At 39.9% G+C, this 20793-nt stretch overlaps 1 protein-coding gene across 1 annotated transcript; it reads left to right on the top strand.

Moving 5' to 3' along the window:
• Positions 1 to 1230: 1230 nt before the first annotated feature.
• Positions 1231 to 4263, top strand: LOC149002762 (uncharacterized). The gene is made up of 5 exons (XM_089138769.1): positions 1231 to 1880; positions 2402 to 2645; positions 2731 to 3012; positions 3340 to 3517; positions 3605 to 4263. Exons 1-5 carry the CDS (start codon positions 1231 to 1233, stop codon positions 4261 to 4263), a joined length of 2013 nt encoding a protein of 670 aa, XP_088994895.1.
• The last annotated feature ends 16530 nt before the right edge of the window (positions 4264 to 20793 follow it).

Genomic DNA, 20793 nt, shown 5'->3' with positions numbered 1-20793 from the left:
CCTCGCTCCATACGACTCGATTTCCCTCGCTTCGATGGAACGGATCCTGCTGGTTGGCTTTTTAAGGTTGAACAATATTTTTTGTACCATGTTACCTCTGAAGACCATCGCCTTGCTCTTGCTTCCTTCCATATGGAAGGCAGGGCCCTGCAATGGTTCCAATGGATGCACCGCTCCACTCAGTTTCCTTCTTGGCCAATCTTCGCCCAAGCTCTCTTACAACGTTTTGGTCCTTCTGAATATGAGGATCCCCAAGGCTCTCTTTCCAAACTCACCCAGACCACCACCGTGGAAGAATACCAATCTCGTTTTGAAACCTTGGCTAATCGCACTTTTCATATATCCCCTGCTTTCCTCCTCAGTTGTTTTGTCTCTGGGCTTCGTATGGATATTCGCAGTGAAGTACAAGCATTTCGTCCCACCAACATTACTCAGGCGATTGGGCTTGCACGCATCCAGGAAACCAAACTCCTAGAACTTCGCCGCCCTCTGTACCGCAACACCCCTCGCCCACTGGCCGCTGTGTCATCGTCTTCTAGCATCCCTACCACTTCCATACTCCCTGCTTCCTCCACCCTCCCCATCAAATGCCTCTCTCTGGCTGAAATGCAACAACGCCGTGAAAAGGGCCTTTGCTTCAATTGTGACAACAAGTTTGTCCCAGGCCATCCTTGCAAACCCAAACACCTCCTTCTACTTGACGTTGACGCCGATGACTCTTTCATTCCTGAACCCGAACCCCCTGACCTTCCCGTCATTCCTGAACTCGACCCCGCAACTCCTACTGAAATATCCCTTCACGCCTTCACCGGCCAATCTTCTCCCACCACCCTCCGTTTCTCTGGAACCCTCTCCGGCTTACCAATTCAAGTGCTCGTTGATACCGGCAGCACCCACAACTTTGTGCAGAGCCGCATAGTTCATCACCTAGGCCTTCCGATACTCCCTGCACCCAACCTTAGCGTCCTTGTCGGCAACGGCGAGTGGCTCTCCAGCGAAGGCGTGGTCCATGACCTTCCCCTTCAATTTCCATCTCAAAATATCCACATTGATGCAACCGTCCTACCCCTAACCGGTGCTGATATTGTTCTGGGCGTATAGTGGCTTCGTCAACACAACCCTATCCTTTTTGATTACACTAATTCCTCCATCACTTTTGGTCCCCCCTCATCCCGTACTACACTTTCTGGAGACCCTACCACGTGTCCCGCACAACTCAACCTTCACGACATGAAACGACTTGTGCACACTAATTCTTGTGTCGCACTCTTTTGTTTGGAACTACAAGCGCCACCCACTCCACCTGCCACTGACACATGTCTCCCACTTGATTTAAAACAACTTTTGGAAACTCATATTGACATGTTCAGCAAGCCAGCCGGGTTGCCTCCCATCCGTCTCCAGGATCATGTGATCCCATTACAACCTGGTGTCGCCCCAGTGAATGTGAAGCCTTATCGTTATCCAATGTTCCATAAATCTGAAATTGAACGTCAAATAACCGAGATGCTTCACGATGGGGTGATTCAACATAGCAACAGCCCTTTCTCCTCGCCGGTGATCTTGGTCAAGAAGAAGGACGGCACCTGGCGTTTTTGCGTGGATTATCGCGCTTTGAACGCTGTCACCGTGAGAGATCGTTTCCCTATTCCTACTGTGGATGAGCTCTTGGACGAACTTCATGGTGCTCGCTACTTTTCGAAACTGGATCTACGCTCCGGTTATCACCAGATCCGCGTCCGACCGGAGGATGTCCACAAGACTGCCTTCAGAACCCACGACGGCCACTTTGAGTTTTTAGTCATGCCCTTTGGCTTGATAAGCGCACCGTCGACTTTTCAGGCAACGATGACTGACATTTTCCGGCCATTTTTGTGCAGGTTTCTCTTAGTCTTCTTCAATGATATTCTCGTGTACAGCCCCACGTGGGACACACATTTGGGCCATTTGGGCCAAGTTCTACAGCTTCTTCAGGCCCATTCCCTATTTGCTAAACGCCCTAAGTGTACATTTGGTCAAGAGTCCATAGATTACCTGGGCCACATTGTCTCAGCCCATGGTGTATCCATGGATCCTTCTAAAGTGTCCACCATGGTTACTTGGCCCACGCCAAAATGTCTCAAGGATCTACGGGCCTTCTTAGGTCTCACGGGTTTTATCGTAAGTTTATTCTCAAGTATGCTCATTTAACATCTCCTTTGACTGATCTCTTAAAAAAAGGGGCGTTCCAATGGTCTTCTTCAGCTCAAGTGGCCTTCGACACTCTCCGGCAAGTTATGTCCCAAGGCCCGGTACTCGCACTTCCTAATTTCTCAAAGCCATTCATGGTCGAGACGGATGCATCAAGGCTCGGAATTGGCGCTGTTCTCTCTCAAGACGGTCACCCCATTGCTTTTTACAGTCACAAATTATCAGCCAAAATGCGAGCCGCATCCACATATGTTCGGGAACTCTATGCCATTACCAAAGCTGTTGCTAAGTGGCGTCCGTATCTTTTGGGCCATCGGTTTATTATCCGCACTGACCAGCGCAATCTCCGGGACCTCACCACTCAACTTATTCATACGCCGGACCAGCAGCAGTGGCTTTCCAAACTTCTAGGATTTGATTTTGACATCCAATACCGCTCAGGACGCGATAACACTGTCGCCGATGCTTTATCCCGCCTTCCCATGGCCGACTTGCACATGTACTCATGTTCTCTGCCGCAATTCGATTTTTTGGGCGCAGTTACGGGAAGAAACAGCTCTCCTTCCTGAGATGCAAGAGCTCACCAAAAAAATTGAGGATGGAAAAAAACCAGAATTCTCATATCGAGATGGCCTTCTTTACTATAAACAGAGACTCGTTTTATCCCCATCTTCACAACTCTGTTCCCAGTTTTTGGCAGAATTCCATGCTTCTCCAATTGGCGGCCACGCAGGGTTTCTCAAAACACTACATCGTCTATCTGCAAACTTTTTCTGGACAGGGAATGCGCTCGATGTTCAAGCCTATGTTGCTTCTTGCCAAGTTTGCCAACAAATCAAATCGAGTAACTCTTCCCCAGCCGGTCTCCTATAGCCCTTACCTATTCCAGAACGCATCTGGGAAGATATTGCCTTAGACTTTATCACTGGTCTTCCTCTCTCTTCCGGTAAGTGCGCGATTTTGGTGGTTATTGATCGCCTCTCAAAGTATGCTCATTTTTGTTCCCTTCAACGGCATTATACGAGTTATCAAGTTGCAGAATTATTCTCTCAAGAAATTGTCAGACATCATGGTGTGCCCTGTTCCATCGTCAGTGACCGGGATTCCCTCTTCCTTAGTAAATTCTGGCAAGCCTTATTTAAACTACAGGGCACAACCTTGAAGATGAGTAGCTCCTATCACCCACAAACTGATGGACAAAGCGAGGTTTTAAATCGCTGCCTTGAAATGTATCTTAGGAGCTTTGTCATGGATGACCCCCAACATTGGGCCAAATACCTTCCCTTGGCTGAAATATGGTACAACTCTACATATCACACAGCAGCCGGCATGACACCGTATGAAGTTGTCTATGGTCGAGCTCCTTCCACCATCCCATGATACATCCCAGGGTCTACAACGAATGATGCTGTAGCTTGTACCTTGGCTACTCGTGATGCTGTCCTCCTACGCCTCAAGACAAATCTTCATCGTGCTCAGAATCACATGAAACTTCAAGCTGACCGCAAGCGCACTGAACGACAATTGGATATTGGCGATTGGGTATATGTCAAACTCCAACCATATCGCCAACAATCCGTTGCCCTTCGTCGCAATCAGAAATTGGGACGCCGTTTTTTTGGACCATTCCAGATCCTTGAACGCATCGGCTCTGTTGCATACCGTCTGCAACTACTCACCGCTGCCCTTATACATCCAGTCTTCCACATATCGTTGCTCAAGAAATGCATTGGAGATCCCCCAACGACCACAATTCCCATTCCACTGCAAGCAGATGGTTCCCCAGCTCCACTCAACCCACTTTCCATTCTTCATCACCGCAATATTAAGAAACGTCACCAGTGGATTTTGCAAGCATTGATTCAATGGGAGGGACTATCACTTGAGGAGGCTACTTGGGAAGACATTTCAGCTCTGCGAGAGGCTTTTCTCCACCTGAACCTTGAGGACAAGGTTCCTCTTCAAGAGGAAGGCAATGATATGAAGAAAGACCCCATTGACGTGGCATCACTACCTGTGCGCAGGAGTACACGCATTAGGCATAGTAACACTAGATTAGTTAACTTTATGTAAGAAAGCATGGCCGTAAGATCAAATGGAATACTCTAGAACAGGCAGACAGTAGATGGAAACCATGCTATATAAACATGTATTGGGAAATGAACAGTAACAAGAAAAATATCTTCTCTCTTTCTTCTTAGTTCTGGAGGTCTTTGCTCCTCAAATTGCAGAAATCCCTATCAATGACCCTTTGTCTGATTATCTTTTTTCTAGAAATAGGACTAGAAGGACCATCAAGCCACCTAGTAGATTTGCCCATTCTAATGTTGTAGCCTTTGCCATTGAGAGAGAGTAGTCCTTTCACCAATAAAAGCCTTTGCATGCGAGATGGTGAGTGTTCTTTTGAGGAGAGAGATGAAACTGATATTGCCCATTGTCAGTCCTGCCCTGTAGAAGATCTTCTCATTTGCAATCTTTTACACAACATATGTTAGGACGAAATTCAAAAAAGGTATTGTTATCTCTTGTAAATTGTGAAAAAGAGAGCAAATTTTTTTTCATATTAGGAACATGTAGAACATCTTGAAGAGCCAAAGAACCAGATGAGTTTAAAGGAACATTACTAGTATTCATGATGGGCAAGGAAGTGCCATTGCCGATTTGCACTTGATCTCCTCCATGATATGGTTAAGGTGTATGAATGGAACCAAAATTGGAGGTTGTATGATGGGTTGCACCAGAATTTGGACACCAGGCTGGATCCATAACTAGGGAGGAGTTATAAGCCAAAAATTTTGCTGCAATAGATGTATTAGACCCACTCTAAAAGCCCCCCCCCCCCCCCCCCCCCCCCCCCCTTTTTTCCCCCCCCCCCCCCCCCGCTGTTTCCCTTTTGTTTTTTTCTCCCCTTTTGTACCCTTTTTTTTGTTTCCGCCCCCCCCCCCCCCCCCCCCCACCCCCCCCCCTGGGGTTTCCTGGTCTCAAATCGCGTTATCATTAGGTGATTACCTCATATCAATTATCTATTGAATCAACTGAATTAATCAACCTATAAACCCTAACCTAGTCAAGCCAACCGATCGTGATTTAACAAGAAATTGGAAGCAAGAAAAAAGAAGACACAGTGTTTGATGACGGAGTTCGCTCTTGAGCCTACGTCTCCGGGACTCGAGTGTGAATCCAATCCACTATAGGTTTGGGTGATTACAAACTAAAAAGAAAACCAAGGAACATATAACTTTCACTCTCTGGTTCTCATAAGACCATCGACGATCGCCTTGCTCATACGATCGAAGCCCTATCTTTCCATGATCAACAACCACCTAGAACCATAGGTCGAAGATCGAAACGACCCATGAACGAAACCCTCAAGAACTTCAAGAACCCGTGCGAGAGCAAACCAAAAGCGAAAAACAGTTGCATACTCGTTCGAACCAAAACCCCAGCCCTAATATAATAAGGCTTGAACCACATGAACCAAAGAAACCGGTTCGGTTCAATCACTAATAATACAAGATTACCGATTACCCCAACATTCTCCCCCTTAATCGTATCCCCAAAGAACTAACTATAGTGAATTGGATGCGACCGTCATCGTCCACGTATACCGCACACACAAGACAAAAGAACATAGTACAAAACAAATAAAGAATATGCAAAATACCTAGACACACTAACCATGCAACACTAATGACTCCATGCGGATATACCATGCAGCGTGCACCGGTAGAGAAAACCCTAAACATAACTCATAACTCATAACTCACTCATACAACAATGAAGAGCAAACATGCACACACCGGCATATATCCCAAAGCCGAGATAACAGAATAAGAGTTATAAAAATTTGGGCCATCTCCCCTAAAGCCCAACATATGCAAACCTAATAAACAAACACAAACATACCTGGACATCACCACACCATAGATAAATGGAAAAACAAGTATACAATCTCCACAAAAGATAATAACCCACCACATAGACTTACTCATGCCAACACAAGCATAATAAATATATGAATTAAAACAAGTAAGACTTTAAACAAGAGACTTGTATAAATTTCAAGAAATCCATGGTGATATCCAAAACCAACCTAGATTAACGAACCTCACAACATCAACGATGAACAACATGGATCCCGACATAACTGTCAATGTCAATACAGCCCATAAATCTACAAATGCTTACAATATAAGCCAAGTCAAGTATAAAACATATCATATGATACATAAGAGAACTTAACCAACTAGAGAAAAGAGATTTAAACAATTCAAATATATAAAACATAACAAGTAAGCATAAATCTCTCCCCCTCAATCAGTAGATTCCAAAACTTAGGAAATTCCTAACAAATCCATGTATTTTCATTTCAAATTCTGATTTTAAAAACCTTCCCAAAGGAATACAATCATGCAATCAATATGTAAATCACATAGATGCAGATATAAGACATAGAAAATGAAATGAGAAACTAGAGGCAACTGTCAACCTAAAATGCAAATACAATGCAAAAAACTCAACCATCAAGTCTTATATATCAATGCCAAGGGTATTCAAATGAAATCACAACAGAATTCATTAACAAGTCATATTTCCAAACTTAGTTGTTAAAATGCCTAAAGAAGTTGCAAATCTTTCTTTCTTCCTCACTAAAGTAAAGAAAGACAACAAGTATCCAATTACCCATTAAAATAATGAAGAGAGTAACTCGGATAGCAAACATTCTAATAGCCTTACATTTAACCAACAAGATGAAAATATTCTAACGCCCAAATAGGCAATAACACTTCCTCAATCCATCACCGGCTTACTACCACTACTCAAACCAAGACCTCTTCACCCACTCACTACACATGCGGGTACAAGTCACAACTAGACACATCTAGGTCACCTAGGTAGAAACCAAACCGAGATAAAAAGTAAACTCAATAAGACTTGACAACTCGACCAACAGACCGGACTCAATAACCACATAAAAATATACCCACAGACATAACCTAACCAATAAAGCTGGTGCAAGTCATCTTCCGCAACTCAATAAATCCAATAACTACTCCCAAATCAAAATCATACAAGCCACAAACCATATCCCCCGATCTCATGTGAACCCCAACCTGTGAGGACACACCCTCTTGACAACACCTATGTCAGACCGCCCTCTGCTCGGGAACAAACCTCTCCCCCGGAGACCAACCTCTCCAAACACTTGACAACAATGTGTCAAAACTAGCACTCATGCTACACTGGAGACTATACCTCTCCCCGGGTATATCTATGCTATACCAAGTGAATAGAATCCTCATGTGTACCAACTGTATACGTCTCAACACCACCTATTACCACTCTAACATTACAAAAACTCGACAAGTATACCAATGCCAATAAAAGCATCCATGAGAGTACAAAACACAACAAATACATAACATGCCATCACTATCATATTGGTCAGAATTCTCACACAACAAGGTATATCTTAACCATAGAAACAGCATAAACATGTTGTCTCGTTTATGAAAAATAAACAACTTCCTTACACAGCATATCACCTTAAAAATAAATAGACCACCTCCTTTTAACAAGGACAAATAGGATAAACCAAAGTGTGCACCCAATGGAAAACCAAACAACCGGTCTTAAACAAGGTTTATGCTAACACGGCACCTAGGTCATCAAGGACCTCAAACATGTTTATTTCACCATTAGGCACTTATTATTAGTTGTCTCATTTTCTTGCTTTTCTCTTATATGCAAACAATCTTTCTTAAGTGTCCTACTTTCTTACAAAAGCATCTCTTGGGTTTGCATCCTTGTTGTTCCCATTATTATTCTTTTGTTATTCTCTGACTTTCAAATACTTTTCCCTTCCCTTTGGGTCTCCTTTGTTTGTGCCTTTACCCTTAACAACGTTCTCCCCACTGCCCTTAGTCATACCGAAGCCAATAGTTCGGACTCCTATTCTTTAAGGCATCCATTAGTTGTTCTGGGAAATTTTTGACAAGCCTACTTGATTGAGATTCTTAACAACAAGATAATCATTATGAAGTGAATTCAATAGGATAATAGACAAGTCCGATTTTCCAATTTAGTCTTCTCACCCGTATTAGCTAAGTCTTGAATCAGCTTCTTAAATATATCTAGGTTCTTGTCAAGGCTGATTGTAGGGTCCATCTTAAACCCATACAACCTCTCCTTCAAATAAATTTTGTTACCTAGATTCTTTTTCTGATAGATCTGCTCAAGCTTATTCCAAACTTTAATAGGAGTGTTGTCTTCATCATCAAGACACCTGATGACCCCATCTGTGATGTTCCAGAGCATGCAACCAATTGCATTCTCCATCACTTCAGTCCTCAAGACTGGATCAATACTTTCAAAGAAAGCATCTGGGTCATCAATTGATCTTAGGAGCTTCTGTTGAGCCATTAAGGCTCGAACCTTCCTCTTCCAAATCCCAAAGTCCCCTGTCCCATCAAACTTCTCAATGTCTACCCTGGAACCCCCCATAGGAGTATCCAAACTTAGGTAACTAGGACTCAACCCTAGACCTACTGCTCTAGTAGAGCCTTGGTAACTACACTAACCACACTTGGGAGGTGCCCTCCCCGTAGACCAAATCCCTTACTTAACTCCACTTTGAAGCGAGATAAATCACACACAATCGGTATATATATTGGAATTAAATCACAATACCACATAAACAATTCTAAAAATATAATAAACACAATTAATCAATCACAATTTTATTATCTACTCATATACATGTGTCAGCAGTATTTAATCAAACATTTATTAACTCAATAGGCCAATATAAACCAAATAAAGTGCCTAAGTTATCAATTGAGATCACTACTGAGTCTTGTATAAAATTCTAGCAGAAATTATATAACCTGATCAATTAACGTTAATAAAAACAGAATAAATCTCATACATAGATTATCACAATTACAAAGTCAAAACAGTCATAAAAATTAGAACCGAATACCTACTGGTAACATACGAGCACAGTAGTATATATGACCAACATATGACAAATCAACCTATATTCATATGAGATTAATTCAGCAAATTAATCTAATCAATCACCAATCCTCATATAGATTAACATTGAAATGAACCAAAAAGTTATCATGAGACCAATGGTAGCCGAAGCAATAAATCAATCTATATTTTTTTAAAAATAGGTTATCAATCTAACAGTTATCACTTGCTGAAATTATATAAAAAAACATTATATAACCAAAATAAATCATCCAATTATAATCTAAGTAGAAGCATATCGATTATATAATCGGGAAAAATGATTCAATAATTTAACCTATTGCAATATGAGATCATAGAATCGAATTAGATATAGAACTAAACAAAAGCCCTAATCCATCTAATTATCAATCACACAAAAAATGAACCAAACACCGGCTGTCTTGCTAGCGGGTAACCTCCTCGATACCAATCTATGTACCCGTCTCAATCGCGTTATCATTAGGTGATTACCTCATATCAATTATCTATTGAATCAACTGAATTAATCAACCTATAAACCCTAACCTAGTCAACCAACCATCGTGATTTAACAAGAAATTGGAAGCAAGAAGAAGAAGAAGACACACGTGTTTGATGCATTCGCTCTTGAGCCTCTCTCGGACTCAGTGTGAATCCAATCCACTATAGGTTTGGGTGATTACAAACTAAAAAGAAGAACGACAAGGAACATATAACTTTGTAATACATCGTCTCGGTTCTCATAAGACCATCGAACGATCGCCTTGCTCATACGATCAGAAGCCCTATCTTTCCATGATCAACAACCACCTAGAACCATAGGTACAGAAGATCGAAGACGAACGCCATGAACGAAACCCTCAAGAAGCTTCAAGAACCCGTAGCAGAGAGCAAACCAAAAACAGAAAAACGAGTTGCATAACTCGTTCGAACCAAAACCCCAGCCCTAATATAATAAGGCTTGAACCACATGAACCAAAAGAAACCGGTTCGGTTCAATCACTAATAATACAAGATTACCAGATTACCCCAACAATAGGTTAGGAACAACAGTAGTCTAAGAACCAATGGCCACATTGGTTGAGGGTTGTAAATCAAGAGAAGCAAACCCATCTTGCAATTGGATTTCTTGAGTTGATAGCATGCCACACATTCATTATAAGAAACTATGAAGGTAACGAACACAACATATTTAGGGCCAAGACCATTCAAAATATATAAACACAAACCTTCATTGGTTACAAGTCTTGTCAATAGCAGCTAATTGATCCATAGCAATTTTAATTTTAAGAAGATATTCATGAATAGTGTTACCTCCCTTCTTAATATTTTGAAGATGGAGATGAAGTTGCATCACTCGAGCAGTGGAGGAAGTGGAATAGAGCTTTTCCTGTTGATCCCAGACTTCTTTAGCATTGGTGCAACTGATTACTTGGGCATACACAGTCTCAATCAATGATGCAATGAACTAGCACATTAATAGCTGATCTTGACAAATCTAGTGGTCGTACTTCAATTGGGAACTTGTGCGGAAGGGATGGAAGTTGGGGAAGATGATGCAGAAGGGATGGAAGTTGGGGAAGATGAATCCACAACAGTGGGAGGTGGGCATGGATCGGTCCCATCAACAATCCCATATAGATCATATGTGCGCAGTAGCTGAATGAGTTGAGACTTCCACATGAGATAGGTACTCCCAATCAGTTTGATAGAGAGAAAATTATTAAGGGAGGGACACACAGGGGATGGGTGACCGACCTGGGCTTCTGATGCCATGATAGAATCTACATTTTATGTGAGAAAGAAGAAGAAGACAAAAGGTTTTAACGTGGCTTGGTTGTGTGATTCAACCTACATCTACAATGGTGAAAGCTGTTGTGTTTTGTATATTATTCAGGAAAACTTAAATAAGAATTCACAAAGAGTTTCCTACTAAGTTACAACTCTTGAATAAAAGCTACATTGGATAAAAGAGAGGATCATTTGAGAGAGTCCAACTAATGAGGTATTTGGCTTGTATTGTATCTTTGAAATTGAGTTTCAAATTTGAATTTATTCGAATGGAGATCACATTTGGTTGAAACGACTTGAGGTGATTCACTGAAAACTTTTCAAACTTAGCCTCTGCGATTTGCTGTGGTAAAGTCCTTGTGGGACTCGTGGAGGTGATTCCCTGTAAAGGCCTTCATTTTGGGATGTCGGAGCAATTTGCGCTAATAATTATCTAGCTATATATGCTCCTATTCGTGGCGGGGTTTTGGGTTTATGTGTGATGCCCCATATTTTGTATTATCAAAACATTTATATTCTAACATGTACTCAGTGTGGTGAGAAAGCCTAAATTGATTGCGTGCATTAAAGTCTATTTAATTGAATGTGATAAATGATTTAATCTTAGTTCATATGTTTACAGCAAATAGTTGTTAATTAGTAGTATTTAGTTTAACATATAATATTACCATCATCTTATCATTCTTATGGGTTGATTTTGTTTAAGATATTATGTAATTTGATATATTATATAATTCTAACATCATATTCTTGAGATTTATTTGTGATATAGGTTAAGTCATAGGTTAAACCATAGGTTTTGATCTTTTTTGTTCAATTTAAGGACATTTGAAGTTCAAGTGTCACATATGATAGCACCAAGGGTATACAATAGGAAGAAAAAGAATTAGGCAAAGCAAGAAAAGAAAAGAAAAGAAGAAGAAGAATGGTAAGGATTGCATGAAATCTTATTGGTCTATAGGTATAGTGGAGTAAAAATCTTATATGAATAACATTGGAAAGAATATAAGGAAGTGAAAAGTTACATATCTTGCAATTTGAAAATCTTGAAAGATCTACGATGAGAATCAAGCTCATTTTGAAAACTTTAGTTTGCAAGAAAAGAGATGAACAGAAGGAGAACAAGAGAATAATGGAAGATTGAAGAGGAGACCTTGGGGTTTTGATGATCTAAAGAAGGATTTAAGTGCTTACAAGGTGGATTAAGTGATTTAAAGTGTTGTCTCCATGTAAGTACATGAGCTTTTGTTTTTGGCTTGGTTAGTATTATATGAAATGAAAATTTAATCTGTAGTTGATAGTTTTGAAGAAATCATTAGTCTAGAATATAGATTGATGATGGTGAAAACAAATGAAAGAGAAGTTTAACGGATTAAGCTTAAGATTTGTGCAAGAATGACTGCATGCATGAGATTCTATGTTTATGATTCAATTTGAGGGTATCAATTTAATTCTTGATGGCTCATCGTACTGATTATAGGGAGTTCCATTTGTTTTTATATAATCCAGTCAAGACCATAGTATGCTGAAACTATGTTCTGACATTGATGATATAACTTTTTTATATGATATCAAAATACAATGATTTAAAAGGAGTTAGAAACTCGTTTCTCTATCATTGTTATAGAGATAGTTATTTCAGGATTCTACTATGAAATTGCTCAAAATGATGGTTCAAAAAGAATGAATTGCATGAAATCGAGAGTAGGATTCAGAACAGTATTCTGACTTATGTTTAATAAAATTAGGATAACTCAATATTTAGAAATGTAAATGACCTGATTCTTTTTGCTATGGTTAAATAACTTTTTTTTTGTTACACTAAACGGGGTCAATGACCCAAGAAGAGCACTAAGAACGACAAGAAATTATCAAGAATCTCCCTCCTCCATTCACCCTCCGAATTGACAAACTTTGCCACTACCTCCCATTTCAAATTATTAGGGACCTGTTGAACTGTAGCCTCCTCAAGATTGCATCCCATCCCCAACCAATCATCAAGCCAAAATATAGCTACAGTTTGAAAGATAGTGCAAAACAGGCTTGAAGTGAGAAGTTCTGCAAGGCAAAGTTATTCTTGAAAGTCGAGTGTCATTATGGTAACTGCATTTTCAATTGATAGTTATCACCTTAATTGGATTGCCATGATTAAAATTATTCCATGAATGATAATTGTTTAAATATTATACCTATTTATATAAATGATGATGTGAATGTTATGATGTATTTATCGGTTATTAGGAAAAATCTATATAGGTATTGAATGTATGATTAATAATTGTTTTCTACAATGATATGGGGTTCATTATTGATGTATATTGTATTACTATGCAATTTCTATGAATGTTGATTAAGATTGCAAAAAATAATAATAATAATAATAAGAAAATGACATAAAAGACTTGTGTTGACAAGCACTATAACTAATATATGACACGCTCAATAAGTACTTGAGAAGAGAAGCATTGAGGTTAATGGACTAAAAAACTTAAAGGCTAATAATATAGAATGCCAACATACAATCTATAAGGTATACCAAGCCTTGAGCCAATGGACCAAAGCCACATTACTATTATAGACTGAAGCCACTTTGGCGGTATTGACTCAAGCCACTTCATTGGTAATGATTGAAGCCACTTTAGTGGTAATGATTCAAGCCACTTCATTGGTAATTCTGTTTTGAGATCCTTAACATTTGATTTATTTTTTAATAAACTAATACATTGATTTAAGCCACTTCATTGGTAATGCTCGTGATTGGACTATTGTGGGGAAGGGTTGATGATTGTCTGAGACCTAATATGTGGAGCTATGGATCACCCATCCGAGTATTTGGGTATATGGATACTAACTAGGGGGAGGTGACATTAATATCGGACCAATAGATGTCTCCCGTTGAGGAATGATATCAGGACCATATGTAGTACGAGATCATATGACCATGCATTGGGCCTAGAGTTGTCCTTGACACTAGCCAGTTCTCTTGTCAAATGGTGATGTGAGAGAGTGGTGACCTATATCCCCAACCACGGATTGATGTGACGACCCAATAACCACGAAAAACCCAATAGACGTCTCTTGTTGAGGGAGGGTGATTGAGACCACCTAGATGAGGCTACCATAGAGACCTTATGATAAAGTTAGAAGCATGATTGCATATTCATTTTATTATTCATCTTATTATTAAATCACGTATCTTTGATGTGGAAAATTGTGAATGGATGCTTGATATGTAGTTGAATTGATCTCACTGAGTTCTGTTGAACTTTTTCCTTTTATGTGTATGTTCTTTTAGATCTTGTTACTCAATTTATGAGGATTCGATTCAAACGGAGGATCCATTGTTGGCAAATTATTTTGAGGAAAGGACTTGCGAGGAGGTGGACTCACATGGATCTTTGTGCCCGTGCCCGGATTGCTCCTATGGAGCCGAGTACCAGTGAAGATCCGGCGATGTCTTTGGAGACGATAGCATCCCTCATTGCCTTATGTTATGTTTTGTTTTTAATCCTTTAGAGAGAGATGATGTGTCTTCCATCAAAGAATTTAAACTCCGCTGCAAACAATTCTTTCTTCTAAACTCTGATAATTAGATTTGATTTACTCTAGATATTGATTATAACTTTAATTCATGGATAATTAAAATAACATTTTAATTGTTTGATTTCTACTCTTTACATTAATTTATTATTGTCCCTTGATTATACTATGTCATATGATTGTATAGATTTGACATTGAACCTTGGTCCTATAGTGTATCACCCCCACGGGTATTCGGGTATGACCGGATCCGACTGGGTGAGATGTGACAATATAAATCATTATATTATCATTAAGGAAGCCCCTCCAAGGAGAGGATCCAAACCCACTCAAGGCATGAGTCCGGATATGGAAGGTAGGCTCCCGGTAAAGATAGTGGATCTGGACAAAACATTGAGTTCTAACATTAACAAATGGCAAATTTTCTATATTTTATGGAACTAGACCTTGAGGTCTCCTATTTTCATGTTGAGGTCAAGCGATTTCACTCACGCTAGGGCAGCTAGAACCTCCTGATGGTTGTCGTCCGAGTATTTCTATGGAATTCATTCTTGAAAGCAACAAAACTGTACTATTCATGCAGGGCTGCTCAAAGGATCAACTAGGAATTCTAAGTTGGAGCATACGCATATCTCTATCAATGTTCACTTGGTCTTGTGCTGCCAGTGCATAAATACCTTCTCTTTTTCTAGGCAGACATCTCACATATATTGGATGATCAATAGCCATGGCTACCCATGTATACTTGTTCAAAAATCTTCTTTTCCAGAAACGCTTTTAGCAATAGGGATCGATAAAGGACATAAAGGACGGTTGGTGAATGCAAATTATTGTTGGGTTTAGTGATGAAAATCACTTTATCTTTTGTTTGAATTCAAATTTGAATTTGGTGGGTCCCACTTAGTGTTAAACATGGGTAGGTGTTTGGTATCATTAAGAGGGCCTTGGGAGAGGTAAATGGAGAGAGAAAAAGTGAGTTTCTAGGGACTTCTAAAGTGGTTTTTGTCCAAAAACGGGATTAGCTTTGGTTAGTCTTCTTCTTCTTGTGGTTTTGCAAGAAAAGGGTTTCTTCTCTCTTGTGTTCTTCTCCATGAACTCCATTGAGCTTGGCTTGGATTGAGGGTTTTCTTCAGAGCTTGGTGGGGGTGTTCTAGGAGCTTTGAGAGGTTATGTGCCGGTTGAGGTCTTGTATCACACTCAATCTTGTACTATTTTGAAGATTAAAATAGTGAAATCCCTCCCCGTGGATGTAGCTAATCTCGATATTTCGGGTTAGTGAACCACGTAAATTCTTGTGTGTTATTTGCATTTCTTTTTTCATTCTTGTGGTGGTTTGTTGTTTATTTGCTTTGTGATTGTCTTTCAATTTATATTGCACAAGATCTTGGTTTATTTTGTTCATTTGGGTGATTTGTTTAATCATCCGGTTCCGTGGATTTGGTCTTGTCTTCTACATTGGTATCGGCATGGTTTTGTGCATTTATTTTGAGACAATGAGTGCTCATACATTTAGGGTGGAGCCATTTGATGGAAGATAAATTTTGAATTATGGAAAATGAAGATGAAAGATTTGTTAATTCAAAATGGTTGTCACAAAGCATTGTTGGGAATGAAGCCGGGGTGAGATGATGATTGGGGAGATGGATCTCAAGCCATGTCTACTATTCGGTTGAGCTTGTCCAATGAAGTTTTGTTTAATATTGCACATGAAAAATCGGCGGGGATTTGTGGTCAAAGTTGGAAGCATCTACCAAACAAAGTCTCTCACAATAGAATTTTCTTGAAGAGAAATTATTTTCTTGTAGAATGAAGGATGGTTCAAATATTTCTAATCATTTGAATGAGTTCAACAATATACTTTGTCAATTGGAAAGTGTTGAAGAAAGATGAAGGATGAAGACAAGGCGGTGATTTTACTTTGCACTCTCCGAATCTTATGATCATTTAGTAACGACCCTATGTTGTGTAGGGGATTCTCTTGATTTTGATTCGGTTTGTAGTACATTACTTGCCGATGAACTCCGGAAGGCTTCGTTGGGAGTTCTATGGAGGTGGGTTCGGAAGCTAATATGACAGGGGTAGAAGCAAGCGTCATGATTCTTCAAGGGTTCTTCAAAAGCAAGTCAAGACATCGTTCTAAATCCAAGGGGCATGATGGCGTACAATTGTTGGTTTTGTGGAGAGAGTGGACATCTTAAGAATTGTTTCAAAAGAAGAAATTGTTTTAATTCGGGAAATGAGAAAGGTAAAGAGATTGTTGGTGAACATTCTAAGGAGGCAAATCGTTGTGGCTACTACATCTAGTGTTATCGAAGATGAAGTGTTGATAGTGGGTTACAATTCGAATTTCACCAAATTGGGTTCTTGACACCGTGCTACACATCATATGTGCCCACACAAATCTTGGTTTAGCACATATGAGCCATGTGAAGGAGGATTGGTGAAATGGGAATAACTCATCTAGTAGACACTTGGCATTGGATCGGTACACTTGAGATGTTTGATGGTATTGTTCGACACTTGAAAATGTTAGACATGTTCGGATATGACAAGGTTTGATTTCTTTATCTACTTTGGAGAGGAAGGTTGTAAATTTTCCGGAGAGATGGAGTACTCAAGTTTCAAGAGGTGCTCTTGTTATCATGAAGGGAATCCGGGTTGGTCTCTTGTACAAGTTATTGGGTAGTTCCATTGTTGATGATGTTGCAATGTGGTGGTTGACAAAGGAGATGCTTCTCTTAGGTTGTGGCATCAGACTTGGACACATGAGTGAGGTATGAAGTTTTGATGGGCTTATCCCAAATCTGATTTTTAGAGAGAATTTTGTGAGCATTGTGTCTATGGGAAGCATCATAGAGGGCTTTTGCGGGTATGCACACAAGTAAAGGGATTGTTGATTATATTCACTCGGATGTTTGGGGTCCATCACCGGATATGTCTTATGGTGGTGCTCATACTTTGTTACTTTCATTGATGATTTTTCAAGGAAAGTATGGGTGACAATTCTCAAGTCAAAGAGTGATGTGTTAATGGCATTCAAGAACTTCAAGGTTGAGGTGGAGACACCGGTGGAGCATCAAAGTTTTGAGGACGGATAATGGAATGGAATATGCAGAATGATTTGGTATTTTTGCAAGGAAGTAGGAATTGTATGGCATCATCGGTTGTGCATACTCCACAACAAATGGAGTGGGGAGCATGTAGCATTGATGGAGGGTTCGGGCTTGCTTGCTGCAAACTTGGAGGAATTGTGGGCCGCGTGTTGCGCATGCTATCTTGTGAATAGGTCTCCTTCAATGCTTTGGGTGGAGACTCCAAATGAGGTATGGCATGGAACTCCTTGTGATTATTCGGTTTGAATTTTTGGATGTGATGCATATGCTTTGATTCCAAGTTGTCAAAGGAGCAAACTTGATCCAAAATCCAAGAGTGCTTTTTGTAGGATATGCTAAGAATGTGAAGGGTATCGGTTATGGGATCCAAGTACCCATAAGATCATCATAAGTCGTGATGTACATTTTGATGAATCCTCTATGTTGATTAGGGGTGGAAGAAATGTGATGAGAATCAATTGTCGAGAATACCCATGATTTCACTGCAACCTCAAGTTCTTCAAATGAGGATGCTCATGATGAAGATGTTATAGATCTTGATGATTAAGATGTACAAGGAGAAATTAGAGAGACACCGGTTGGTGTTGAAGGTTGTGGTACCTTTGGGAGGAAGGCCAACAAGACAAACTCGTTTGCCGGAAGGTACAAGGATTGTGTTGATCCAAATACTCTTAGAGCTTTGGTGGCTTTAAATGAAGAACCAAGTACATTTCTTGGCGCCATCAATGCGGATGATGCAAAGCATTGGAGGATGCAATGAATGAAGAGTTTCAAGCACTTCAAAAGAACAAGACATGGGATTTGGTGGAATTGCCAAAGGGAGAGCCATTGGTTGTAAATGGGTGTACAAACTCAAGAGAGGGTGGATAGCGGTGGAGGTATAGGGCGGCTTGTTGCCCAAGGCTTTGCACAAAGGAGGTATAGATTTCTTTGAAGTTTTTCGGTTGTGAGTTGGTGACTATTAGATTGGTGCTTGGACTTGTTGCTATGCATGACTTGGAGCTTGAACATGGATGTAACAGCATTTTTACATGGTGATCTTCTTGAAGAGGTGTCATGAGGCAACGGAGGATTTGTTGAGAAGGCAAGGGAAGCTCGTGTGCAGTTGAGGAGTCCTTATTGGACTTAAACAGCTTCAAGACAATGGTACAAAACTTTTGACTCCTTCATTTTAAGTCTTGGTTACAAAAGAAGTGAATATGACCATTGTTTATACATTAGTTATTTGATGATGGTTCATATGTGATTTTAGTTTTATATGTGGATGATATGCTCTTGGTGTCCAAGGATAAAGCTATTGATGAGCTCAAAGGATGTTTGAGCAAGAGGTTTGAAATGAAGGATCTTGGTCAGCCAAACAAATTCTTGGAGTTGAGATTCAAAGAGATAGAATGAATGGGACTTTATCACTTTCACAAAAGTCTTTTGTGAAGAAAATTCTTGAGAAGTTTGGCAAGTGTAAAGAAAAGGCGGTTTCAACTCCATTGGGATCACATTTCAAATTATCTTCCAATGATAGCCCAAATACGGAAGATGAAAAGACCAAGATGTCTAGATACCCTTATGCAAGTTTAGTTGGGAGCTTGATGTTTCTAATGGTGTGCACTAGGCCGGATATTGCTCATGCGGTTGGTGTGTTGAGTAGGTTTATGGCAAATCCCGGAAAGAAGCATTGGGAGGCGGCAAAATGGGTGCTTAGATATTTGAGAGGCACAAGTGACTACTCTATCACATTTAGCAAAGGTGGAGAGCAAGTTCAAGGCTATGTGGATGCTAGTTATTGTGATGATCGTGATAAGGGGCGATCTACAATGGGGTATGTTTTCAAGTATGGAAATGGTCCAATAAGTTGGATGTCTAAGCTTCAAGCAACGGTGGCATTATCAACTACCGAAGCGGAATATATGGCGGCAACCGAAGCTTGTAAAGAAGCGGTGTGGCTTCAAGGTTTGATGGGTGAGATTGGCATTGAATCAAAAGGTATGCATTTGTTTTGTGATAATATGAGTGCAATTTACTTGGCCAAGAACCCGGTACATCACAAGAGGACAAAGCATATATTGGTACAATATCATTACATTCGAGAAGTCATTGAAGACGGAAGGATCCAATTGTTAAAAGTTGGAACAAATGAAAATGTGGCGGATATGCTTACCAATGTTGTTTAAGGAGAGAAGTTGAATTGGTCTCTATCTTCTCTTGGTTTCAAGAAACATGACAAGTAAGTGATTTCCATCAAGGTGGAGATTGTTGGGTTTAGTGATGAAAATCACTTTATCTTTTGTTTGAATTCAAATTTGAATTTGGTGGGTCCCACTTAGTGTTAAACATGGGTAGGTGTTTGGTATCATTAAGAGGGCCTTGGGAGAGGTAAATGGAGAGAGAAAAAGTGAGTTTCTAGGGACTTCTAAAGTGGTTTTTGTCCAAAAACGGGATTAGCTTTGGTTAGTCTTCTTCTTCTTGTGGTTTTGCAAGAAAAGGGTTTCTTCTCTCTTGTGTTCTTCTCCATCGCAACTCCATTGAAGCTTGAGCTTGGATTGAAGGGTTTTCTTCAAGAGCTTAAGGTGGAAGGGTGTTCTAAGGAGCTTTGAGAGGTTATGTGACCGGTTGAGGTAACATTGTATCACACTCAAATCTTGTACTATTTTGAAGATTAAAATAGTGAAATCCCTCCCCGTGGATGTAGCTAATCTCGAATATTTCGGGTTAGTGAACCACGTAAAATTCTTGTGTGTTATTTGCATTTCTTTTTTCATTCTTGTGGTGGTTTGTTGTTTATTTGCTTTGTGATTGTCTTTCAATTTATATTGCACAAGATCTTGGTTTATTTTGTTCATTTGGGTGATTTGTTTAATCATCCGGTTCCGTGGATTTGGTCTTGTCTTCTACAATTATGGTCTTTGTTCTCTGGATTCTGGAAAAAAAAGGAAAGAGAAAGAATAATTAACGATGTGGAGATTGTGTTTAAGAACCAAAGAGGGTTCTTCTCAATTTCCTCGGGTTCTGTCGCTTGGACCGAGGTCCCCCACAAAGCTAAAGAGCAAAGTTGGAGACCCTGTACTTGGTTATATTTCAATTTCTACTTCCTTAAAAGAAGATGATAGATAACTCTCTGCTTTGTATTTGGTGTTTTACAGAACAAAGAAGGAAAGCCACACAG

Source organism: Hakea prostrata, chromosome 10, assembly GCF_041222555.1.
Source record: "Hakea prostrata isolate BN-2017 chromosome 10, UWA_Hpros_2, whole genome shotgun sequence".
Classification (NCBI taxonomy): domain Eukaryota; kingdom Viridiplantae; phylum Streptophyta; class Magnoliopsida; order Proteales; family Proteaceae; genus Hakea; species Hakea prostrata.
Note: the sequence above shows the minus strand (reverse complement) of the source record. Positions and strands in the feature narration are given on the sequence as shown.

Excerpts from the sequence above, each read along its gene's own strand:
- LOC149002762 (XM_089138769.1), top strand. The coding sequence starts at position 1,231 with ATGAAACGACTTGTGCACACTAATTCTTGTGTCGCACTCTTTTGTTTG. Across the intron at positions 2,646-2,730 it reads GCTCAGGACGCGATAACACT|TTACGGGAAGAAACAGCTCT; the intron begins GTCGCCGATGCT and ends TTTTGGGCGCAG. Across the intron at positions 3,013-3,339 it reads CCTATGTTGCTTCTTGCCAA|GGCACAACCTTGAAGATGAG; the intron begins GTTTGCCAACAA and ends TTTAAACTACAG.